The sequence below is a fragment of the Euprymna scolopes genome, unplaced genomic scaffold (genome assembly GCF_053919585.1).
Source record: "Euprymna scolopes isolate OS-2025 unplaced genomic scaffold, ASM5391958v1 sca80, whole genome shotgun sequence".
Taxonomy (NCBI): Eukaryota; Metazoa; Mollusca; class Cephalopoda; order Sepiida; family Sepiolidae; genus Euprymna; species Euprymna scolopes.
Window position 1 is genome coordinate 52,937 of NW_027633880.1, and position 25,212 is coordinate 78,148.

The following is a 25,212-nucleotide window of genomic DNA, read 5'->3' on the forward strand; positions in this document are numbered from 1 at the left end:
TTGCATCCCCGTGTCTGTTTTACAAGTATTTCAACAATGTGCTCCAATGAACTTGCTACATTTATCCCCCATTGACATCCGACAAGCTCAATAAGCAGCAGAATCACACCTCTTCACTTTAGATGTCACCAGATGCCAAAAAAGTTTTTTGCTCCAATAACTTATTGACTCCAATTGCTTGTCTTTGGAATTCTCTCCCTGTTTCCCCAAGTGTGTCATTATGCAGAAATTTAAATGTAATATGAACAAGTATCTCACTACACAACTTTCCACTTAGAATGTCTCTATTAATCCTTAACTTACAGTAGTACAGTGTAGGGATTGACGATTGCTAGTGGTTGGAAGATTCGAACCCAGTTACAAAGCTACTTTTGAAATTTGCTAGGAAGGTTGTGTCTCGGCCACCATCAACCGCCAGGAGAATTAAGGAAAATTAACAACTTTTAAGTGCCAGGCACAATGTTAATTCAATTAAACCATCACAATTGATGATCTCACACAAGGCCAGCCGTTCGCTTTTATTTTTCAGACAGTGCTGAACTTTAGAAAATTTCTTCTTAAAGGGACTATATAATTATAAATAATTATTTTTACACCTACAGACACTCGTATTTTATGCTTTTGCAATCATCAGTGCAGGAAGTGACGATTGCTACTACTTGGGAGATTCGAACACAGCTACAAAGCAACCTTTGACTTCATATATATATATATATATATATATATATATATATATATATATATATATATATATATATATATAATAAAGGGTATCATTTTAAAGGCAACGAACTTTAAATTAACAACTCTTTTTTCTTTTAACTGCAGATTTGGCAACTATCGGTTATTTTAAGTTCATTTTGGTTTGGCACTTCATCATGAAGAGACTGACCCCCGAGGTGCGTTTGCAAATTGTGCAGATTTATTTTGAAACTCTCTTTGAGACATTTGATAAACGAATAATTTCAAGAAATGAATCTCTTACTGGCCACCTCGTTCGTGCGATTTAACCCCATTAGATTAATTGGGGGGGGGGGGAGATGTATAAAGTTACATGTCTATACTGATAAGTAAGACACAACAGATCGTTCGGAAGACAACATTCAATGTTATTGCCGAAATACAGCTTAATTTTATATGTATCATAGTTTGTGAAAATTGGACATCTATATTACGCCATATATGCGCGAGCCACAGGATCATATGCTCGAAATTGTATTTAAATAAATGCCAAAAATTAATCTTTCATATAAAGCACGTATTTGTACAATAAAAAATTACATTTCAATGATTTTTTTTTATTTAAAATTTCCCACCTCTAAAAAGAAGTTGTCCATTACTTATGATGTACTTACCATTTGATATTGATCTGAATTCACTTTACAATCTTGTCTGAAAACATTTTCTGCCTTTGTGATTTCATTTGTTGTCTTTGAATCGGTATCAGACCTAAAAACAGAAAAAAGAAAATCAATAATTTGACCATGGATCAAAATTAGAAATGAATTGTACAGAATATTAATTTATTTGAGACTGTTTATCAAATTATTATACAAATTAAGCATCTGGATAATTTTGTTTTTGCAACTATATATTTTTTTCTATTTGCACACTAAGTTATTCATCACTTACATAGTTACTGTCTATTACTCTCACCCTCTTTCACTCCATGTTTACCTAGATGAGTTTGCCATTTAAGGATACTGAAACTTGAGATCAAAATCTCACCCTCAATATCATCATGGACATTGAATATGTGCCTACATTAAAGATGGCTTCCCATGTAGTAGGGACATCTTCAAAGATCCTAAATTGCCCTATATGTGCTTCCGAGTATCACTTGCGTTCATATTTCACACAATTATGGAATTACTATTTTTGAGAGTATTTCTGAGAAAATTTACCACATTCTACTCATCCCTCGGCCACCATTCACATCTGTGAAAACTTTAATGTTCACAATGTTGAATGGCTAGTCTATTAAAACAAGCCAACCATTGTTCACCCCAGAATGTGTCGCTGCCATGGCACACATGAATCACTTTTTCCATTGCTTTCAACGAAATAGATGTTATGAAATTAAAGTCGCCTTTAGGAATGCCAGCAACTACATATCCCCATACCTCATCATGACAAGTCTCAAGAAAGAAGGCAAGGTTAAACCCAGAGCTTCAACTTTCAAGGTAGACCCCCATTACCAGACCACCTTCTCTAACATTAGGCTCTACATTTCAACTTTTCAGAGGTTGAAATACAAGAGAATAAACCTAGCCTGTTGTTGCTGTGCAAAACTGGCATTATACCGCTTTTTACCTAGATGAGTGTGCAATTAAAGTATACTCAAACTTGACATCAAAATCTGACCCTAAATATTGTCATGGACATTGAATATGTACCTACATTAGAGATGGCTTTCCATGTGGTAGGGACAACTTCATACCCTCCAAGAAATTACAACAAAAACTAAACAGCCAACCATTGTTCACCCCAGAATGTGTCGTTGCCATCAAACACAGAAATCACTTTTTCCATTGATTTCAACGAAATGGATATTATGAAATTAAAGTAACCTTTAGGACTGCCAGCAGTTATTGCAAAATGTTAATAAAAATGCAAAAACGTCAAGTCTAAAGTAGATAGGTAACGTTTTGGTTTCCACGAGTTTTAGCAAATAACAAACCGTGTTCTGAACAAGTGTATGTCTTTTATCTTAACCATCATCAATAGATCTGAGGTAATTTCATCAGCATCTGACAAAAACAAAATTTTTGATAAGAATTTTGCATCAAATTCCACCCTTTGCAATCAAGGTCACCTACTTATCAAATTTCGTACCACAACTGAAAATATGCTGTTCAAAATATTTGTGATGTTGCCAAACTTATCAAGAGCCTTAGTTTAAGTAAGGCAGCTGTCATTTTCAAGTCCAACGTAAACGAGTTATGATGATCCGTCCTCTAAAATAATTTAACTCATCTAATTTCTACTATCACTGATCATCATGGTGTTGTCTCACCAAAAACCAATTGACCCCTATCTTTAAGTGACCTCCAGGCCTTGGTAAGTGTTGACTATATATATACAGTGCATCACAAAAGTCAGTACACCCCTCACATTTCTTCAAATATTTAAGTATATCTCTTCATGGGACAAAAAGGATTTTTGACAAAATAAAAAGTATTCTGTCTGCAGCATATATAACCGAGTTAATTTATTTTCCCCCAAAAATAACTCAAAATATAGCCATTAAAAGCTAAATGCCTGGCAGCAAAGCGAGTACACCCCTTCCGAAAAGTTGTCAATATTAATATGGTCGGCGCCACACGTGCTTAAGGCCATTAAAACAAAACAAATTAAATTTCGTATCATCATGATACCAGTAATCTATGGGCTTTGTTGACATGTCTTCAGCAAACTGTTTGCGAGCTTTCTTGTGTATTGCTTTCAGAAGAGGCTTCCTCCTGGAGTGACAGTCATGCACACCAATTTGAAGAGTACAAAGAGAAGTGTGTCATGCCTACAGTCAAGCATGGTGGTGGGAATGTCATGGTCTGGGGCTGCACGAGTGCTGCAGGTATTGAAGAGTTTCATTTCATTGAGGGAAACATGAACTCCAACATGTACTGTCAAATACTGCAGCAGAGCATGACCCCCTCGCTCCAAAACTTGGTCGGAGAGCAGTGTTCCAGCGTGTCAATGACACAAAACACACATCCAAGACAACCACTGCTTTACTGAAGAGGCTGAGGGTAAAGGTGATGGACTGACCAAGAATGTCTCCAGACTTGAACTCAATAGAACACCTTTGAGGCATCCTTAAGCAAAGGGTGGAAGGACGCAAAATCTCAAATATCTCAATATATTTATGTAAATCTCATGTAGCCACACACCGTACTGAAGAGACTTATTTTCTCACACTAACAACATGGCAAAAAATAATAATGAAAAAAAAAAACAAAAAAACACACACAACAAAAACAAAACAAAATAAAACAAAATTCTGAAGAACCGAAATATATAAATTTCAAACAAGTGAAATATTGCACCTGTTTTAAGGTGTAAAATATTGATTATTTCTGCCTCGTGATTTGGCTTTCTAAACGTATATGATAAGTATTTTCTTTTTATTCAAATTAATTTAATACTCGCATAACGGAATTCAAACAACTTACCCTATATATATATATATATATATATATATATATATATATATATATATATATATATATATATATATATATATATATATATATATATATATATAATTTGAAAATCATTTCTTGTAAATATATAATAGCTCCCTACAAAAATTAACAACAAAAGAAACTAGAAACAGATAACCCTCGATTATGATATGATTAACGATGAATGCATCTTCTAATAATTTTCTACCATTAATTATTCATTTACTGCAGACCTGCCACTCTGACGTCTGGAATATAAAGATATTTCGAAAAATATCAGAAATTGCGCCTTTTGGGCGATTTGACAAGTTCTATCTGAATAAGCTACCCTTCTTAAGAAAAGAAGTTAACCAAATTCTTGGGCGGCCAAAGTTTATTGTTAGGTCACCTGAAATATAGGCCAGACATTATGAGTTTATTTGGATAAGGAAAAGCAAAATCATGGATACAAATTCAAGTGTCTATTAATTATTGTTCAGGAATTTGATTACCCCCAAAAGATAACCAAATTATTTATTTTTTTACTCATACGAAATGGCATTTGAGAAAAAACCCTTGGTTATGCAAATGAAGAAAGAGGAAGAGGGACCCTCCGACGTGAGTGATGGTGAAAGGTAGAGACATAATGGAGGGTGAAGGCAATGGATCCTCCTATTTAAATTGACGGTCAAAAATACAGATTTGAGGACAAAGAAGAAAATAATTTTGTTTTAAAGCTTGAGAATTTCAAAAAACTGCCTGAGATTGATTTTCTGAGAATTGTGAAATGAAATTCTGGGGATCTGATTCTCAATGTAATGAAAGGCAAAAATAGCCTCAGGGATGCAATCTGCCAACCCCCTGGGTATTCAGACCAGTCATAGAGAAACCTCTGACTAAATCAACACTGTGAAAGAAAAACCTCGACTTTACTAATGAAAGCCACCGATTTAATTTTTCTATTTAGAGTCAGAAACTTATGGACGTTCAGAGTTTTGTAACTTTCAATAAATAATTAATTTTTTGTTTATAAGAAAAATGAACACTGTTTTTTTTATTTGCTGATTGCCTGTTAAATTGAAGGTGCAGTTGATTTCAGGTCTTCCCTAACGCCCAGACGGCTTAGAGGCAGACCAAGCCGTTGTGAGAAAAGAGCTCAGCATAATGCCAAAAGGACGAATAGCCATTTGAAGTAAACAGTGTTGCCACACAAACTTAGAGTCGTGCGCGTTTTGTGTGTTCCGAGCATCTGAGCAATATTTTCCAGTATACCAGTGAGTCAGGTCACCCTTGAAGAGTTAACTATTAGACAGATTTAAAGGTGTAGCTACTGTTGGGTCACAGTTTAAACTAAGGACGGATAGTTCTTGATCTTGATACAATTAAATATATTAAGGGGAGATAAATCTGACCCCTATTGCCATTAAGTCATTCTAGTACCAGTAACCCCATAAATGATAATTTTAACACTACCTTTGACAATGAATACACATTCTAATGTCTTTTTAGAATTTAATATCAATGTACTGTAGGATCGTCTATATAAATGCATTTAAAAAAGAAGAAAATTTAATCAAATAAATGTTTCCGTACTTTACGTTCAAAATGCGCAATGCTGCAGCATCATTCGTGGTTGATCGTTTCTTCCTGTCAGACGTTGCACAATTTATATTAACTGAAATTTCGCAATCTGTAGTACAGAGATTCCAAGACGTTGACATTTCTTCTATCCTCTTTTTTATCATTGTCTTTATTTGTTCTTCATAAAAGGCTTTCTTGCTTTCACAGTCCGGTAATAAGTATTTAAGGTTGATAACAATGTCGACAGTACTTAGGGTGTTGTCGTTTGTTTCTGAAAAATAAGCATTTAAATTTTTTTACAAAAAAAAAAAAAAAAAATATATATATATATATATATATATATATATATATATATATATAAGGTTGATAACAATGTCGACAGTACTTAGGCTGTTGGCGCTTGATTCTGAAAAATAAGCATTTAATTTTTTTTACAAACAAAATGTATATATATATATATATATATATATATATATATAAGGTTGATAACAATGTCGACAGTACTTTGGCTGTTGGCGTTTGATTCTGAAAAATAAGCATTTAAATTCGGTTACAAATGAAATATAAATATACTAAAACTCATCAAAAACATTCCTTTGTAAAATAATGATTTTTTCATGGAAACCCTTTATGTTTAACTAGCAGGGCTACCCAACATTGCTCAGGTAAAAAAATGTAACATATCTCTCTATCTCTCTCTCTTTTCCCTTCCCTTATTTTAACCCTCTCTCTTTCCCTAACCTCTTTTTATCCGTTGTCTAGTCTATCCACACTAGATGGGCATACATACACAGAAAACTATCCTTTACACATTAGATATGTTGGGGAATTAGTAGTTATTTTATATTCATATTAGTACATAACACTGAAAAATTGTCCTCCCTTTCGACAAAAGTCTACCCTGTTTACTCTCAGCGAATAATAAGATTCTAAATTTTATATATTCATCTGGGACAACACTAACCAAGAAAATACCAATTTTGAGGATGCTTGTTTATTAGTTTGTTTTTTTTTTTTGAGCTAGACACACAAAGATACAAACACAGGCAATTGCCCGTTATACAATAAAAGACAATTATACTAATGAAAATTACTTCAGAGAAATATTTCTCTAGTGGGAAATTTCTCACACAGTGCTGTCATGAGAAAACATGGCATAATGCAGAAGTGGCTATCAACCCTCCTCTTCTTTTATTTTTTATATCTATCAGTCAAACAACCCGCAGACAGACACCCCACCTCCCACTCCCAAAACGAAAAAGCGCGCGAAAAAAAAACTTTTGCCGCGAATTACGGCAGGAGAAAAAAGTCATTGGGCAAAAGAAATTGAATCGAACACATCGCTAAGCGGCTGTCCACAAAAAGATGTGATCAACACCAGCGGTGAGAAAGTTAACCGATAACCCACTCAAAGTAAATCTTTTCCATCGAGTCGAAAAGGAAATATACAAAAAACTATGAATATACCTTCGCCCAGATATGTTGGAACAAGCCAAATGAGAGAGATCAACTAAGCTTGCTCATGGAATCATCTTCACGTCGATGGTTAGAAAAAAAATGAAAGAAAGGGGAAACCTGTGAATGAACGACCATTGAAAGAATCAATCGCATATCGGCGAAGCTGGATCACCTCACACCATAACCATTGGAATACTGACTTTTGTCGGATACTTGCTTATAGGTTTGAATGTGATTCCTTAACAAATAAGTACCTTAGATTTATTACTTCAGTCAACCACCGTCCTTATCTCATCGATATTGACTTACTAAACTGAATTGTTTTTTCTTGTTTTGAATATTTTCTGTTTGCCTCGTATGATATGACTTATAGTTTCATATGAACAAAAAAAAGAAAGAGAGAAAAGAAGATAACAAAAAAGAAGAAGAAAAGCAGTGCTTATTTGAACAGTTTTATCACACTAAAAATTGCAACACTACATCTATCTTTAAAAAGCTTATTAATAATAACAGCAAAAAATATTTGAGCTTAACTAGTTTTTCCTAATTAACATATTTTGGCGTAATATACATTATTAATCTACGAGGGTGGGTTCTCCTCCTTCTCCTCATCCTATTATTATTATTATTATTATTATTATTATTATTATTATTATTATTATTGTTGTTGTTGTTGTTGTTGTTGTTGTTGTAGATTAACAAAGTTTGTTGAATACCCCTCATCAAAAAATGAGATTCTACTTATTTAGGTGAAAAACTTGGTGGAAAGAAAAAAAGGGAAAATGTAAATTATTTATTATTCTAACTAGTTGTATCTATAACTTTAACCTGGGTGCCCGACGTTGCCCAGGTGTTTGAAGATGTGTGTTGAGCAAAAAAAAAAAAAAAGAAAAGAAAAAATAGAGGTTGTTGGCAAGCAGGCTCGAACCCGTACTGCGATGGAGGTAAAGCATGTGAAAAAATGTGACGTCTTTGCCGTTGTGTCTATCGCCAACCGGAAGTGCAGTAGGTTTAAATTAAGGGTAATCAGTCGAAAAGAGTGGATGGCTTTCGAAAATATTGGTGAGAAAAGCGACCCCTCCTTGTAGAAGGCCACTTAGAGAAGCTACCCAACTACTATAAGGTAGTACTGTCCATCACGTGGTCCCGCATAGTCCACGTGTATCCATGACTATAGGTAATCAGCTTTTGGCCAGGGGCTAAATTGAATTGGTGGCGCTTTAGCAGCTAGTGCACATCCTCTGCTTGCTTTCACCTTTTCTTCAATAGCCTTGTCTATGTTTTTCCAGTACACGTATTAATGAATTAAAATTTTCATTCTGGTGGCGCCAGGTGTCCCGTGTGGAAATTCTTTAAGATTTTTCTTTTGTAGGATCGCTGGAACAACTACTTTCTATATATATATTAATACCTGGTGGCATGTTTAGAAAACCTCTGCTATTTGTTCATCAGTCTGCAAGTTTTCCTTGGTTTCTCTTATAAAATCGTCACTTTCGGCTTCTTTCCTTACGTCATCCAGAGTAACGGTAAATCTTTCACAGTGTTGCATAGGATCGAACTATAATATTTCTCTGATTGTAGTGATGCGATCACCGAGTCTTCAAGTGGTTCACAATTCCTTGGTTATTAACTGGATAGCCCGTTTGTGTGTCCTAATTTTATTTGACGGAAGGAGCTCCATATCAAAATCATAATTTAATAGGATTTTCCCAAAATCTTTGGAGCTTATTTGCCGTATGTGTAGACAACCCTTTCTTCGAGCCAGATGGAGGTGTGTGGTTCGTTTTAAGTTTGAAATGTCGTCCATGGAGAAATCTGTGAAACCTTGTTACCGCGAAGATGGTGCTTAAGGATTCTTTCTCTATCTGGGAATAATTCCTTTCCGTGGGTAGTAGGGTCCTCGACGTGTGTGCTATCGGTTTCGTCGATCTGTCAGGGATTTTATGCAGGTTACACGCGCCGATTCCATATGCGCTCGCATCACTTGCGACGATAATGTCTATCTTTGAGTTGTAATGGTCAGGAGTAGCTCCGATATGAGCACCTCTTTTAGCTTTCCGAACGCCCTCATGCATTCTGTGGTCCAGTTCCGAACCTGGTCCTTCTCAGTAGTTTATTTAAAGGTGCGCGCAATGTGCGCATATTATGTATGAAGGCTTGATAGTAATTAGCTAAGCCACATAACATAGTAACACTGCAAAGGTTTTTAAGTTTGCAGTGTTACTATGTCATGTGGCTCAGGCATATTTTTTTATTGCTATTGATCTTTCTGGATCGGTCCGTCTTTTTTTTTTTTTTACACAGTGATCACCACTTATCAAGGCCTGGAAGCCACTCAGGGATAAGGGTTATTGCAAGTACATTACGTTAGTGTGGAGATTTGATGAAGTGTTTACTTTAGGGGGCGGTTCATTAGGAATTTGTTAACGTTGAACTTGAAGACATCCAAGTTGTAGTCCGGTGGGAAGCAGGCAGACGGAACAGAGTTTCACAGGCGTGCAGTTCTAAGAAAGAAGCTTTGTTCATGGAATCCGCGTTTTGATTTAGGTACAGATATAGAGTGGGGGAAATTTTTCACAGTGGATTCAGCTAGACGGGTGTTTTTCGTGAAAGATTGGCGAGGGGGGACCAGAGATTGGAGTTCAGACGAGCACCTGCCATGGAAATAAGGATAAAACAAGGATAGGCTCGCAACGTCTCTTCTGTGGGAGAGAGGTTGCAGGGTAGAGAAAAGGGCATCCCCCACTAAGCCACGAAGTCTATTTTGTACTCTGTCAAGGCAGGATAGGCTTTTTTAGCAGCTCCTGCCCAGATATGGCAGCAGTATTCCATCCTTGGACATACTTGGCTTTTATATAGATAGAGAATTGCATCAGTAGTGAGATATCTTCTGGAGCGGTAGAAGGATCCCACCATCTTTCCAGCGACCTTGGCAACAGACTTGATGTACGTGTTCCATTTCAGATCAGGAGTAAAGGTCAAACCCAGAAGCTTGTCAAAACACGGGGCCTCACCCAGACGAGAGCCATCCATCACAATTGATGCCAGATGGGGATCAGAGCGTTGATGATGTAAGGATAGGAGTTTGGTTTTGGATGCATTAAAGGTAACCAGCCACATCTTCCCCCACTGAACCATGCGCTCGGGATCAGAGGAGAGAGAATAAGAGAGAACTTTGTCATTTACAGCGTTTGATGTGTTGCCGTAGATGGTCGTGTCATCAGCATAGATGTCAACGAATGATTTAAGTATGTGTTTAGGGAGGTCATTGATGTAGATCAGGAAGAGAGTTGAGCCCATGATTGACCCCTGAGGGACTCCAGCATTTATATTGCAGGCCTCCGATTTTTGTCCATCTACCACTACTCTTATGAGCCTACTATCTCTATCTATTATCTGCTCGAGGTATTTATTTTGTCGAGGAAAAATTCACATTTGACGTCTTTAAGTGTGAAGCCATACTCGTTTATCTTTTCGAATACCTGAAAAGCGTGATTTCTACGTTGCTCTATAGATTCGCTTTTCATCAAAATATCGTCCAGTATTCGATAGAAAAATCAATTGTGTCGATTATCTGTTGAAAGATAGCTGGTGAGACTTTGATTCTGAAAGCTAACCTATTGAACTCAAATAGTCCTTTGTGGGTGATAATGCACAAAAGTTTGGAGCTTTCTTTTTTAACGGGAATCTGGAGGTACGCTTTGCTCAGATATATTTTTGAGAATATTTTTCCTCCATTTAGTTTCGTAAAAACTTCATCGGAGCTGGATAACAAGTAATGATGATCCTTAAGTGCGGCATTCAACCCGGTTGAGAAGTCTGCGCAGATTCTGATAGCGTTTGATATTTTTTTACAATACGGCGGGGGCAGCCCCCTCGCTGTAGTCGACTGGGGTCAAAATTCCTGCTTTGACAAGTCTGTCTAATTCTATGTCAATATTTTGTATAGAGGCAAATGGTACCCTGTGTTTCTTTGTGAAGACTGGGGTGGCATTTTCTTGTAACTTGAACTTCACTTCCATTTTTGTACAGCGGCCTATTTTGCCCGAAAAATATTAGGGAACGACTTTAAAGTTGTCGGCAATTAATGAGGATAGTCCGAAGTCGCCACAATGTCTATTTATGACTGAAGGAGATGTGGTGTGATCTTGGTCTTCTTTGCGGGTCAGTTTCATGCATCCCCATCTTTTATGGAATAAGCTGATTTTTGGACAGTATAATTCCATCAAAGATTTCACTGTTTTATCGAAGGACAATTCGCTCGTCTGTTCATGAGTGATGTAGTCCACGAATTTATTATGTTCCACAGCTCCCAATTTTTGTAATAAAAGACGAACCTTCATCTGCTCACTCCATGGCGTGGAATCGATCCTGAATACGTTACTAAAATCTATGAAAACATGCTTCAAAAGTCCAATCCCATTTAGGACAATAGTGAAATGCTGACCAAATCGCGGTCAGAGAAAAAAAAACATTCTGGTCTGATTCATTGCTGTCTTCCTTCGCTATTACTTTGTTAATAGTTCCAATGTTTTCTTTGAATGTGACTACATTTCCAGTACTTTTTTCGCTGAATTTCCTTCTATCCTCTTCTCTTTCTCTCCTTTCCGCTTCTCGTTCTCTTGTTTCTTCTCCTCTTTCCCCTTCTCTTTCTTTTTTGTCTTCTTCTCTTTCTTTTCTTTCAGTCCCTCTTTCTCTTCTTTTTTCTTTTCTTTATTTTTCTTTTTTTTTTCTTTTTTTTTGGTCTTCGTTTTGTTTCTGTAATTTCAAAGTCTGAGTCCGTTGTAACTGCATCGTTTCAACTAGTTGCTTTGAAAGCCCTTCCATTTTGGAAAAATAGACTCACCAGACAAATCAGTGTCTACGAAACGATAAACAGGAAACCCGCAACTTTATTTAAACTCTGTCGAAAACACACACACAAACACACACAAACACACACACACACACACACACACACACGCACGCATTTTGCGTCCAGAGGAATTTAGAGTAATAAAACGAATTGAAAGAAAAAATCCAGTCGCGTATTCGCGTCATTGAACTGAATTCTCGTAATGGAATGAATGCGGGTTCGATCCTTCGCAGAGCCGATATATATATATTTTTTCCTTTTATCGAGAAAACGAAATCGTGCAGCTTTCGATTGAGAAATTTTTAGTCCCAGTAAAATATTTTTTTTAATTAAATATATACTGTAAACCGAATATTGCTTCTTGCAGAGAGGAAAAATTACGATATTTGCACAAGCGAAGATGGGTCAGCCCACAAGAAAAAAAAAAGGTTTCTTCTTTTTTCTTTTCTTTTATCTGTGTGATTAAAACCAAACAAAACGTTTACTTTCAACAAACAGCCCACAAATAAAGGCTTTTGGATAAAGGAAAAAAAATTCTGGGCCGATAAAAATGTCATTGAATGTTAGAAATGAATTATACCAATTCTTTTTAGCAATAGAAAGTGTTGTATGTTTTTCTACACACAGCGTTTTGAAAAATACGCTTTTTCGAGGTGAAGTCATTTTTTTGTCGTTGAAAACACTTTGTGGAGCCACCATTTACTTTTCCAAAGAAGGTAGAAGTACGAGTTTGTTTACCAAAAGTTGTTTATCCAAAGAAGATCAGTGTAGGTTCTTTTTTTCGAATCCTTACGTCGCTAATGTTGTGGTCCTGATTAGGTGTCACAATATTAAGGTGAAAATGTTCTAGTGTTCACTACAAATGGTCAAACTGCGTGTATGCTCTTCCCTCTAAAACAGAAATTTCTGGCTTACATCGTGCCAGACGAATCCATATTATCATGAATATATGGCGTGTTAACTACCCCAGAACAGTATTATAAAGAAGGTGCTGAAAAAAGACAAAATAGCTAGACAGAATCAAATATAGTTTCCTCTTAGGCAATTCTATAACGATTTAAATTCGAGAATCTGAGATTTCTGTTTTATTAGAAGTTGAAATTTGTATGCATACCATTAAATTCCCCATTAAAAGTTACACTTGATTCACGTAAACAATATTTGGTACAACCATATTAATCTACTAACCTGTTTCCTTTGAACACTGAGATACATCTGTTGATCCTGTTTCCAAGGTCGTTCTATTAACTGGGCATTTGATGCATATAATGCTGTTCGTTTCAGTTTTGTAATAACCAATATTGCAGTCTTTACACGACAGATAGTCTGCTAATGGCTCTTTACCAGCCGGACAATTTGCTAAAAAAGGAGAGAAATAAAATAAACTTTATAAAATACAACATAAAAATGTATCAGTTACACAAGAATATTTGGGTCTCATTGGCCTTCGGGCCGGGATCAAAGTGTAGTATCTGTTCCGGCAGATACTGCAAGCTATGACTAGCAAAGACCAGATGTGGGGGCAACCCCACATGCCTGACCTTTAACCAGCTCCCATTTCCCACCTCTCGGGAGCTGGTCCCCTTTTTTCCCTTCCCCCTCCCTTCACTCCTCACATTAAAAATCGGCCTTGTGCCTAATTTGCTCGGTGGGGGAGCAAATAAATACCATCTGTTCTTCAGATGCTGCACTTCAATTTCTTGTTCTCTGTCAATGGAGGAGAAATCCTTCACGACTGAGACAATTTTTATTTTTGTTCCTTTCCTCCACGTTAAAAAGCGACCCTGGTGTCTAACTCTGTCCCGTAGGGAGGCATTGTAAATAGGAACATTATAGGTCTTTTACTAAGGAACCCATTCAAAGTAAATGATCCGTTTCCAATTTTTGTAGATAATGTTTGATAATTTCTTTGCATAATTTGGATTACTATTCTCATCTTGCTCGTTATTGTCACAACGTTTCTGCTGATGTAACTTCCAATGCATCTTTTTATACTTGTGAATTTTTATAGCGAAATCGAGAGAAATTATAGAGAATTTTAGACTGGATCTTTTATTTAACCCATGGGAATAGATTGTTTTCGTTCCATCAGCCATGACCGGGTAGGAGTTTTAAGTAATTGTGATTTTGTTCTTTGTTCAGTGTCGCTTACGGTGGGGATTGAACATTCGACCTTCAAAAGACGTTTATTTGGAACTGATTGATACATAACACTCTTATCCGTTACACCATGAGCCCATGTCGTTCTCTAGTTTTTAAACTAATGGAAAAATGGAATTTCGAACTAAACCCATTATTTAATTCTCAAGAGTAGATTTTTCTTATTCCATCGACCATAACCGGATAAATGTGTTAAGTAAAAATATTGATGTTGTTCCAGGGTTCAAAAAGATGCAAGTTGGAGATTACATTAACTGATACGGTGTCAAAATAAGAACCAAGATAAGAAACAGTTGTCCAAACAATCTGTTCAAATGAACTTTTCACGTTTCAAAGGTTAAAATAATTGGTGGGACTCCACTGTCTTTTGCTTTCAACACTCCTATGTCAAGTGGTTTTGGTCTACAGTCACGAAACTTAATATATAGGGTATTCGAACCTATGCGGAATTTTATACTCGTGTTTTAGCCGGGGAAAATCAGTGCAAAAGAGTGAAAACTAAAAAAAATGAATTTGCCAAGTAAAGGTCGAATGACAGCATTACGACTATGCATGCATAACGTAATAGATATTGGTTCATGTTTTAATTTTTAGCCTTGAAGTAAACATTCCTTTATAGCTTAGTCATTAACGTCAAAGGAAAAAGTAAATCGTGAGCTAAATTTTTTGATTTCGATTCTTGGTAGTTACTTTTCAAATCATTACTATATATTGCGTCCAATATAATATAATAATAAATACGAATTCTGCATTAATCAAAATATCATATAAAGCGTATTTTAAGACCAGGTAATGTCGGGTGGCTCGATAGTATATATATATATATATATATATATATATATATAGTGGTGCCAAAAAAAAAATTTGCGCTTGGATTTTTTTTTAAACCGCAAATTTAAGCTAAATTAGATGCAACTGTTTAAACAACCTATACCTCATTTGACTCGTCTTTTATTCCTCTAAAGAAGGTCGGAGGTTATATCGACCGAAACCTTGTAAAAATCACACTTAATATGAGAACAGTAATCCGATAAATAATAATACAAATAACCAATCCTCATCTCAAAAATTTATAAACCTTAAGAAATAATAGGTTATGAATTATTTTGTTCGTTTGCTTATATAAGAAAATACAATCACCTAATATATGTAACACGATGAAACCAGTTACAGGGTTTTTAATATTTTTTTTTAATATAAGTTATGTTTTATATAAATAGTTTGTTCCACAGTCGTTTTATTTAATACTTTAAATATTTATATATAAGATATAAAATATTAATAGTGGAGCAGTAATCATTGAAAAAAGGAGCGACAAGAAAAATAAAAGTATGCTAAAATTATTCTTACCTTACATTAAATAAATCGAAGATGTTAATAATAAAAATGGTGCTTATGCACTTATGTTACCGTGCTATTTTTTTAAAAATCGTATTTTCAAGTTAAATTTGAGTTTTACGATACATTTCTCACGTTGTTAAAGTACAAAATATTTACAAAACTCCCTTCCCTATGTTAAGAATGGCTTTCTAAATAATAACGTTATGTTACTGTTTTAGCACCGTAACATAAGCGCATAAGTTCCAACAAAAGTTATGTCTTATATTTTACGAAACAAAACTAGTTCGTGTTATTTTTTAATGATATCAATGTAAGTATGAGAAAAAAACGCAAAAACAATAAAAATTTACATGTTAATTGATAATTTCTCTTGCGTTTTATGCAGACATTTATGGATAAATAAGCATGTACAATAAAAAATGGATAAAAATTATATAAGACTTTCCTTTTTCGAAACAAATAGATTTCTTTTTCACGAACTTCGCAGACGAGAGTTAATCGTATTAAATTTATTTTAACGTTCTCTGCTCACGAAAATTATGTAAATTACAAGACTGTTGATTAGAGGTCTCTGTTCATTTTTTTTTTTTTTTTTTTTGTAAAAGGCACAAAAATAAATTTGCCACTACTTCAATTAAATAAAATCAAATCATAAAAGGATTTTTTTAAAGTTGATGCTGGATGTTCTAATTTAACATTGCCAATAATCATATATTCTATTATATGAATATTTTTTTTCAATATTGGAAACCTTTAATAAAATATTCTATATTTAAAACTTCATATCGCGATATATTGGAATTTACTAGCATTTTAATTTCTTTAAAAATAATATTTTTTTAGAATTCTGTTTTTTTAAACTTCAAATAATTTTATTATCGAGAAAAAGCGTTGATTTTTTATAACATAATAATATTGATTTATGTCCATTTTTTATTTACAACTTTAAGGTAAGTAAATTGTGTATATATGTATAAATTCATATTCATGTCTGTTTGTTTGTTTGTTTTTTGTTTGATCACAATTATATTGATATATACAAAGAGTCTGCTACTTTACTCTTTCATTTATTTCTATATATAGTATGATTCTTGCAAAATATACAATTAATAGACCATCTCATTTGCATATTGCATAAAGGAAAACTAATTTTACTAAATAGCTGTATGGAAGGAACTGTTTCTAGCGAGAAGATTTTTTAAGTGTTCTATTTAAAAAAATTTTTTAAGTAAACTTTAAATAACAATTTAATTGATAATATATTTAATTTAATTTATTTTGGAATTATTTCCGACATCGACATTTTTTATCTCTCTCTCTAGAAACTTCGAGACTTTTAGTCAGGTCATGTAATATGCTATATGGTCGGGTCACCGGCGACTAAACTGGTTCCCCCACCAGACTTGTTTGGTGAGGAGGGCGGCTAGTCTTCCTGAAGGATAAAAAACAAGACATTTCAAAGGGCGAATGAACCCTTTTTCGGGGTTAACGGCCAACTAGCACCGTGTGTGTTTGTGTGTATGTATGTGTGTGTTGAGGTGGAGAGGGCTCCCTTAAGCCGTGGTGAAGGCAACTTTTCTAGGAGAAGCAAATCTTTGATTTAAAAAATCATAAAGCGGGAGACCAGTATCCGCATTAAGCTGGTCTGCAGTTTAACTTGTTGCTGGCTATCTTGCTCTTGCTTGTTGCTGGATCTCAACATTTTGATCCGAGAGAGAGACTTAGCTGTCGTAAAAACTAAGACACTGTAACATCATCTGTGTATAGATACTCCCTCAGGCATTTGCTTATAAAAATGGTCCTGTGGCGATGGAAGTAATTTTCTGCTCATGGACTTGACGTGTCTTAGGGAGTGACACTCGTCTGACAAGACGTTGCACTCATCATATATATATATATATATATATATATATATATATAATGCAAACATTTCAACGTTTTCTTCCAAATATAGCTGAAATTTTGCATGTATATCTCTACGGTTATGTGGTAAATTACAGCTCTGAAATAATTGTGATTTCGGTTTTACAGGTGTTTGAACTGAGTCAAGTGTGAAATGGAGCCTGTTGATTGTCGAGCAGTGATCCGGTTTTTGTATTTGAAAGGGCGTACACCCCAGGAGACTTTTGATGAAATGAAAGAAACTTATTGTTATAATGCCCCATCATATGACCTTGTAAAACGCTGGCATTGTGAATTCAAACATGGCCGCAAGTCTGTAGAAACAGCTCCTAGACCTGGTCGTCACCCTTCTGTCATTGATGAGGCATCTGTCCATCAAGTTGAGGCTGACATTTTGGAAGATCGGTGCATTACTATTCGCCAAATAGCTCAAGATGTCAAGATTAGTACAGGGTCTGTGGAAACTATCATTCATGACCATTTACATATGCATAAGGTGTCTGCCAGATGGATTCCCAGGTTGCTCACACCATTCCGGAAGCGAGAACGCGTCGAGTGCTCGAGGATGAATTTGGAGATGTGCCAAGAAGATGAGTAAAAGTTTTTCAAAACCCTGATTACACAGGATGAATCCTGGGTCCATCACTATGATCCAGAGATCAAAGCCAAGTCAATGCAGTGGAAGCACTTGGACTCACCACCTCCAAAGAAGGCAAGGGTGCAGCCATCCGCTGGCAAAGTCGTGCTCACAGTCTTCTGGGACCAGGACGGAGTAGTGATGACAGATTTTCTGGCAAAGGGTGCCACAATTACAGGAGCCTATTATGCTTCACTTTTGAGGAAATTAAGGGAAGCTATCAAAATCAAGAGGCGGGGCAAGATCAGCAAAAGTACCCTCCTTCCACTGGACAACGTTCCGGTCCACAACTCGCATGTCGCCAGATCAGAAGCACGGGCGTGTGGTTATGAAATCCTAACTCATGCTCCCTACTCTCCTTACCTTGCACCCTCTGATTGTCAACTCTTCCCAGACATGAAGTTGTTTTTGAAAGGAAAGCGTTTCACAGATGACGCAGCCTTGATTTCTGAAGTCACGTCGTGGTTGGAGGACCAACCTGGGGTGTTCTACAAAAACGGTCTCCAGAGCTGCATCACACGATGGGAGAAATACATAACTCTGGGTGGTTCTTATGTAGAGAAAGACTAATAACAGTGTCAAGTTTCGTTGCTCTACTGCTATGGAAAGTAGGTCAGAGAAATTATTTGTTGTACGCCCCTCATATGATATATGTTAATCAAGGAAGTTGGTAGTGACATATCTTTATCAATTATCAGATCTCTTAGTTCTACTTGAATCACCGGATTTAAATAGTTCATAGGGTACATCATTATCGCTTTACCACATGTTTTTAATAAACTGTATAATTTCCATGGAGCATGCTTATTAGAATTGAAATAAAAATTAAAATAAATTGTGGAGTTTCTATACTTACGTATAAGGCAGTCAGTTTTACTGGTAGAAGCATTTCCAAATGTTGTAAAGATTCCCGTACAAGCGATGCATTGATGATCCCCCCTGTTTGCTTGGTAGGTTCCCTTAGGGCAGACTATGCATGCACTCATAGAATTATCAATTTTATAGCCAGGTGGACAGTTCACTAGAACAAATAAACAAATGAAATTTGAAATTGAAAATAGCAAAAAAGAATGAAAAATAACATCTGTCTATCCATCTTAATGTTTATATCTATCTAGCAACACAACAACAAGAAGAGATAGTTCATTCAAAACCATTGCCAGCATTCAACATGTCCTCATGTGGGGCGCAATCTACATCCATATGTGCCAGAGTTTGATCATCGATTTAGTGGGCAACGGCTTAACATCTGTGTATAACGTGATCCCGACCAATTAACCACCTTCTAGTAAAACCAGTAACGAATAGTTTGTCTTACGGATAATGGATGACACGTGCTGGGAGTTTATTTAAAGTGAAACTGATTTGCACATAGCTAGCCCTACTCTCTCATCCAAACCAGCCTGATCACATGACAAAACAGGGTCGAAACAGTTTGAAACTAGACGGAATGAAGGAGCTGCCAGAATTGTCATCGTCCTTTTTAGATGAAATGCATGGTGTTTCTAAATGGTAACCCATCTGGTACTGGCCCGGCACAACGTTGCTTAACTTTGATGATCGAATGATAACTGGTGTATCAATGTGATTATGTCATACCTGAACCACTTCACCTTTTATAGACATAATTTGCTCTAGGGGCATTCAAGGGTGTTTGCACTTATATCTCTGCGAGCCAACATTTTGTAGAATGTGAAACTAATACTTAAAATTAGAAACTTTGTATTCTTCATATTAACTCTAAGACGTTTATTCTCCATTTTATTTACCATTTTTATTTATATATTGTTTAATGCATGTTTCTCCGCGAGACTGAAGATATCACAGAACAATCAATGATTTTCAAGCCAAGTTTAACTTCAAACAAACAGAAATTCAATTATTCAAACAATTAAAACAGAAATTCAATTAATCAACAATTGAAAAAAAACACCACAAATTAGTCTAATCGATTCTCTTACCTTCACTACAATCATCAGCACTTGTACTGCCTGTTGAAGTTGTTGTGTAGGCTGAATTTGGGCAACTTATACAGCTAGTATTTCCCTCTGAATCTTTGTATTGTCCTTTTTCACAAGGGAGGCAGGAAGATTCATTTGCATGATAATAGCCGACTGGACAATTTACTGCAAAAAAACGTTTAGGGTTTTTATGATGTATATACTATTTTGATTGCAGAAATTCCCCTTTGGACCAAATTATCGTAGGTTTGCATTAACAGATGCAATATACAAATTTATTATGTCTAAACTATTACCCACCATCGGATGTAACTTTTGCACGCCATTACATATGCATTCAGTCGTGATATTAAAATCTTAGATTCCATCCGGTGAAAACTATCATTACAATCGCAGCATTATAAGATAGAAGGAGCTACAACTTTTCTCTCTATATATTTAGTCTTGCCACTGCTATCAGTTGTCACCGAGTGCGATTCTACATTTTCTACTACAGTGTGATTACTCTCTTCGTAACTGCAAGATTGCATGCATAGACATATCATATCCCTTTCGATTTTTACATTAAAATTACTGTCTTCTTCCCGGCAATCTTCCAGCTTTTATGATTGGCTAAAACCGGATATTCTCATATTCCATATCGGAACGAATTTCTACATTAACGAACACCTCTAAAATTTGACAAACATGGCACCCCCCTTCACAGGAGACACTAACGTTAAAACGACCAATATTTACCGATTATTAATCACTCAGAAATAGTCATTTACATATTGCCAACCTCATATAACACCACAGACATTCGCATGTAAAAACTTGCATGGTCCGATATTTCTTCCACTATGCACAAGACACACTAGTTTTTAGTGCTAAAAAATAAAAATAAAAGCTATTAATCGCACATAAACAGACAATTAACTACTAATAAACTTATTTCATAGAAATAACGTGCACAAGGAAATAATTCATATAAATACACAGTCTTCTCCGTATATGCTTGCAACTTTTACCAACCAATTAAAATTGCTTTCTATACACAAAAGAAACACAATAGGTAAACCCTTTGAACTGTTGAATAAAAATTCATTGCTTGAATAGTCTTTGCTAATTCTCATTTATTATCGGATTACTATGGCCAAATCACTGCTAAAAATAATCGTCCGCGTCCATAAACTTAAACATCGAATTGGAAATTCGAAAACAAAACGAAGCTGACTTTACTTTTATTATGACCATTTGCTAAATCCATGACGTTCTATTCGACAGTTTAAAGGCTTTACCTATTTCATTTCTGTTGTTAAACAAAACAATTTTAATTGTTAATAATTGCAAGCATCAGCGGCATCGAAGTTCTACTTTTCATATATATATATCCATATATATATCAGGCCATCGCATAAGTTCTGTCCGAATTGATGAATAAAGAAAAGAATTAACTAAATGTTACATTTTATTAAAGATTTAATCATCAATATACTTTCCCTGATTATCTATGACTTCCTTTCATCTATTAACAATCTTATTTATTCCATCATTGTAAAATTATTTCGGCTTTCATTCGAAGAACTCACAAATGTCAGTTTCAACATCTTTCTGCTTTACAAAAGCTGTTCCTTCCAAACGATTTTTAATCTAAGAAACAAATCGTAGTCTGAAGGACCAAGGTCAGTAGAACAAGATGAATGAGGAATATTCTCCCAACTAAGTTCTTTTATCTTTTATGAGGTGATTCTTGCTGTGTTGGGTCGTGCATTGTCCTGATGAAACATCACCCCTTTTCGAGTCACTAGAGTATGTCTTTTATTCCTCAAAGCAAGGTTCAAACGCTCTAATTGCTGACATTTTTTGCCAATCTGACCATATTCAAAGAATAACATTATTCTCATGATCCTCTTTTCGGCTGTGGCTGAGGACTTTCCCCTTTACCAAGCCATTGTCTACGATGCTTAACATTTCAATATAAGATCCGTTTTTCGTCACCAGTCACAAATTTATCCAAAAAAGATGAAACAAGTTGGTGAGAATGGAGAGAAAATCAGATGTCGACTCCCTTAATTTCATCGTTCCATTATTCCTCTTACCTAATCTTGTTGTATAGTTGTTTCCAACTACAATGGGTAATTCCACTGCATTCCTGGGAATCGTATCTAAACAGCAATAATGTATTCACTTTAACTTTTGATCATTACGTTCGATTACAGCATTCTCCTTAAATGATAATTATCATCGACACTAATTATTTCGTTTATCTAAATTATAACTAAATTAATTCCCATGGAGAGCCCAAGTCTTGTTAACTTACAGTGAAAGACATAAGTGTCGCATTGTCTTAACTATTCTTTCACTATTAATCGATATACATTTATTGATGCTTTTCCCAAAGGTACATTATCAATGGAGGAAACACTTATAAAGTATTGGTCGAAAATATGAAAGCATTTGTTTTCAGGGTTCAGTTGCAGATTAAGACGATTGACAACTTTTTTTGTCAATCGTCTTAATCGGCAACTGAACCCTGAAAACTTTGAATATGGTATAACCAAACTCAAATTTTTAGGGCACCTATTGTAAAATGGAACAATCAGTCCTGATCCAGATGGACTCACACTACTAAAAGAATTACCAATTCCGAAATGTAGCAAGTCACTCAAAAGAGCTTTAGTTCTCTTGTCATACTATTCACGATGGGTAGATAATTTCTCCAATCAAATTTCACCTTTGTTTAACATTACATCATTTCCTATTACTGAAAAACTCAAAAGTCAATTTCAGGCAATAAAAGATGAAATTTGTAAGGCTTCGCTTGCAGCAATGGAGAATGAAGTTCCATTCACAATAGAAACGGGTGCATTTGCGACAGCTTAGCAGCTTGCCTTTCTCAAAATGGACGTCCAGTAGCGTGATTTCCAGGATCCGAACGCAGTCCGAACGTCGACACTCAGCAGTAGAACGTGAATCAGCAGCCATTGTCGAATCTGTGCGTAAATGGCATGGTCTCTTACTCGTTCGACATTTTACCATCATTACTGACCAACAGGCCGGTTGATATATGTTCAACACTCAGGCACCAAACCACATTAAAAATGATAAACTACTTCGATAGAGACTTGAATTTTCCAGCTGTTCTTATGATATAGTATATAGACAAGGTTGTCTTACTAGCTCTGCAGATACTCTTTTTCGTTCATGCTCTACTTCATGCTCATTATCACTAAAAGATCTACATGAAGTGCTCTGTCATCAAGGAGTATCGAGGCTGAATCATTTTGTGAGACAGAAGAATCTCTCTATTGAAGATGTTAAACGTACCTGTGCTGAATGTCAAATATGTGCTGAACTAAAATCAAGATTCTTCAAACCCCCCTCAGGTCGTTTAATCCATTCCCGATCACCCTTTGAACGCCTCCCAATAGATTTCATGGATCCAAAGCAATCTACGAATAATTGCAAACACCACTCGTGAATGTAGATGAATACTCACGCTATCCTTTTGTCTATCCATGCCAGGATATATCAACAAAAACTGTCATAAAATGCCTCCAGAATTTATTTACCTTCTTTGGTTGCCCAGACTCCATCCATAGTGATCGAGGGAGTCAGTTTATTTCAGGGGAACTAAAAGAGTTTCTCTGACAACATGGAGTTGTGATTACCCATCCAACTCCATACCATCCAATCGGCAATGTAAAATGCGAGAGAGTAAATGGTACAATTTGGGAAACGATCAAACTCATCCTTAAGACCAGGTAACTTGATTATCGTCATTGGCAAGAAGTACTTGACATTGCTTTGCACTCTATTCAATCTCTTCTTTGTATAGCAACTAACCCAACTCCACATGAGAGAATGTTTAGGTTTTCGAGAAGGTCGGGTACCAGATACACCCTCTTAAATGTTTGCAAGGAGGCCAAGTTCTCCTTAGAAAGTTTGTCCGTCAACACAAGTCTGACCTCTTGGTAGAACCAGAATAATTTTGCCAGAATTCTATTTCCTGACGGGCGTCAGTCAACAGAAGATCTAGCTCCCACCCCTGTCACAAACCATAGTGGAATAGAGACGTGAATAGATGGTAACATTTAATGCTTTCCTTTAATAATTACAAGAAGCCTCACCAATCACCGATATCGATGACAAATAATATCTTAGCTGAGAATTCTACCTTCTAACTCGTCAGCTTAACATTCACAGGAATATGATGCAAGGTAAACCAACATCTTGCAATTTCTTAGGCTCACAATTAGTGACTCCTTACGTCCAAGTGACGATATGCCTTGTTTGGAGTGGAGATGAGTAGAAAAAATGTCTCGACTGTGTAAAGACAATCTTTACATCGTTTTATTACATTTCAATATTTTTATCCATACTTACCTAATATAGATAACTCCAAAAATAATATCCATTTCTAATCAATTAATGGTGGTTAGAAGAGGGATATCATATCTCTTCAGGAGCTTATTTTTTATTCACCAAAAATCGTGTCATCCTTTGTTCAGATTTAACAGCTTATGCATAGATTTAATCATAATAATTCTATATATTATCTGCACAGTTTTGTTAGTATGGAATTAATTGAATACTACTTACAGACATTACAAACTGTTCTATTTGCGTTGGCAAGGAAATTAGTTGGACATTTAGAACACTTTTCGACACCAAATGTTGGTTTGAAGTAATTAACTTTACAAAGAGTACAACTTTCTTGCCCTTCATATCCGGCGTCGCATAACACTGTAAAATATAAAAACATATATCAATTAGATTTGTGATGCTGCATTAGAAATATACCACATTTGCTTGACAAGCCAGCATTGGTCGTGTATCATTTGTTAAGATAAAAACAATTAACAATAAAGATGCTTAGAATGTTCATCAAGTTATAAAAAGCATGGAGGACTTTAAAGTTTTATGTTGGAATTTTTTAAAGACATCACAACAACAAAATGGTTAATATTCTGAAAACAGCATTGCGAAAATAGAACATCTTTTTCAAGACTCTTAGAAAAGTTTTGAAGGGAAACTGACCCTGGGATAATTCCATTTCAAAACATCCAGAAACTTAAGATTTTAAAATCATATGATTTTTTTTTATAAATTTCACCACACATCATAAAAGCTAAGAAATTTTCAAAATCTGAGCATTTAATTCCAAGAGGT

General features: G+C 35.5%; 1 protein-coding gene across 1 annotated transcript in view; it reads right to left on the reverse strand.

Annotated features, from left to right (window-relative positions):
• LOC145276289 (uncharacterized) overlaps window positions 1–25,212 on the reverse strand; it is a 90,599-nt gene that overhangs the window by 51,510 nt on the left and 13,877 nt on the right. Inside the window, exons 4-9 of the mRNA XM_080127707.1 lie at window positions 24,643–24,786; window positions 20,059–20,223; window positions 18,954–19,118; window positions 13,246–13,416; window positions 5,757–6,015; window positions 1,356–1,449 (exon numbers count right to left, since the gene is read on the reverse strand). Of these exons, the coding sequence (XP_079983833.1) occupies window positions 1,356–1,449; window positions 5,757–6,015; window positions 13,246–13,416; window positions 18,954–19,118; window positions 20,059–20,223; window positions 24,643–24,786 (998 nt within the window). The remainder of the gene's footprint in view (window positions 1–1,355; window positions 1,450–5,756; window positions 6,016–13,245; window positions 13,417–18,953; window positions 19,119–20,058; window positions 20,224–24,642; window positions 24,787–25,212) is intronic.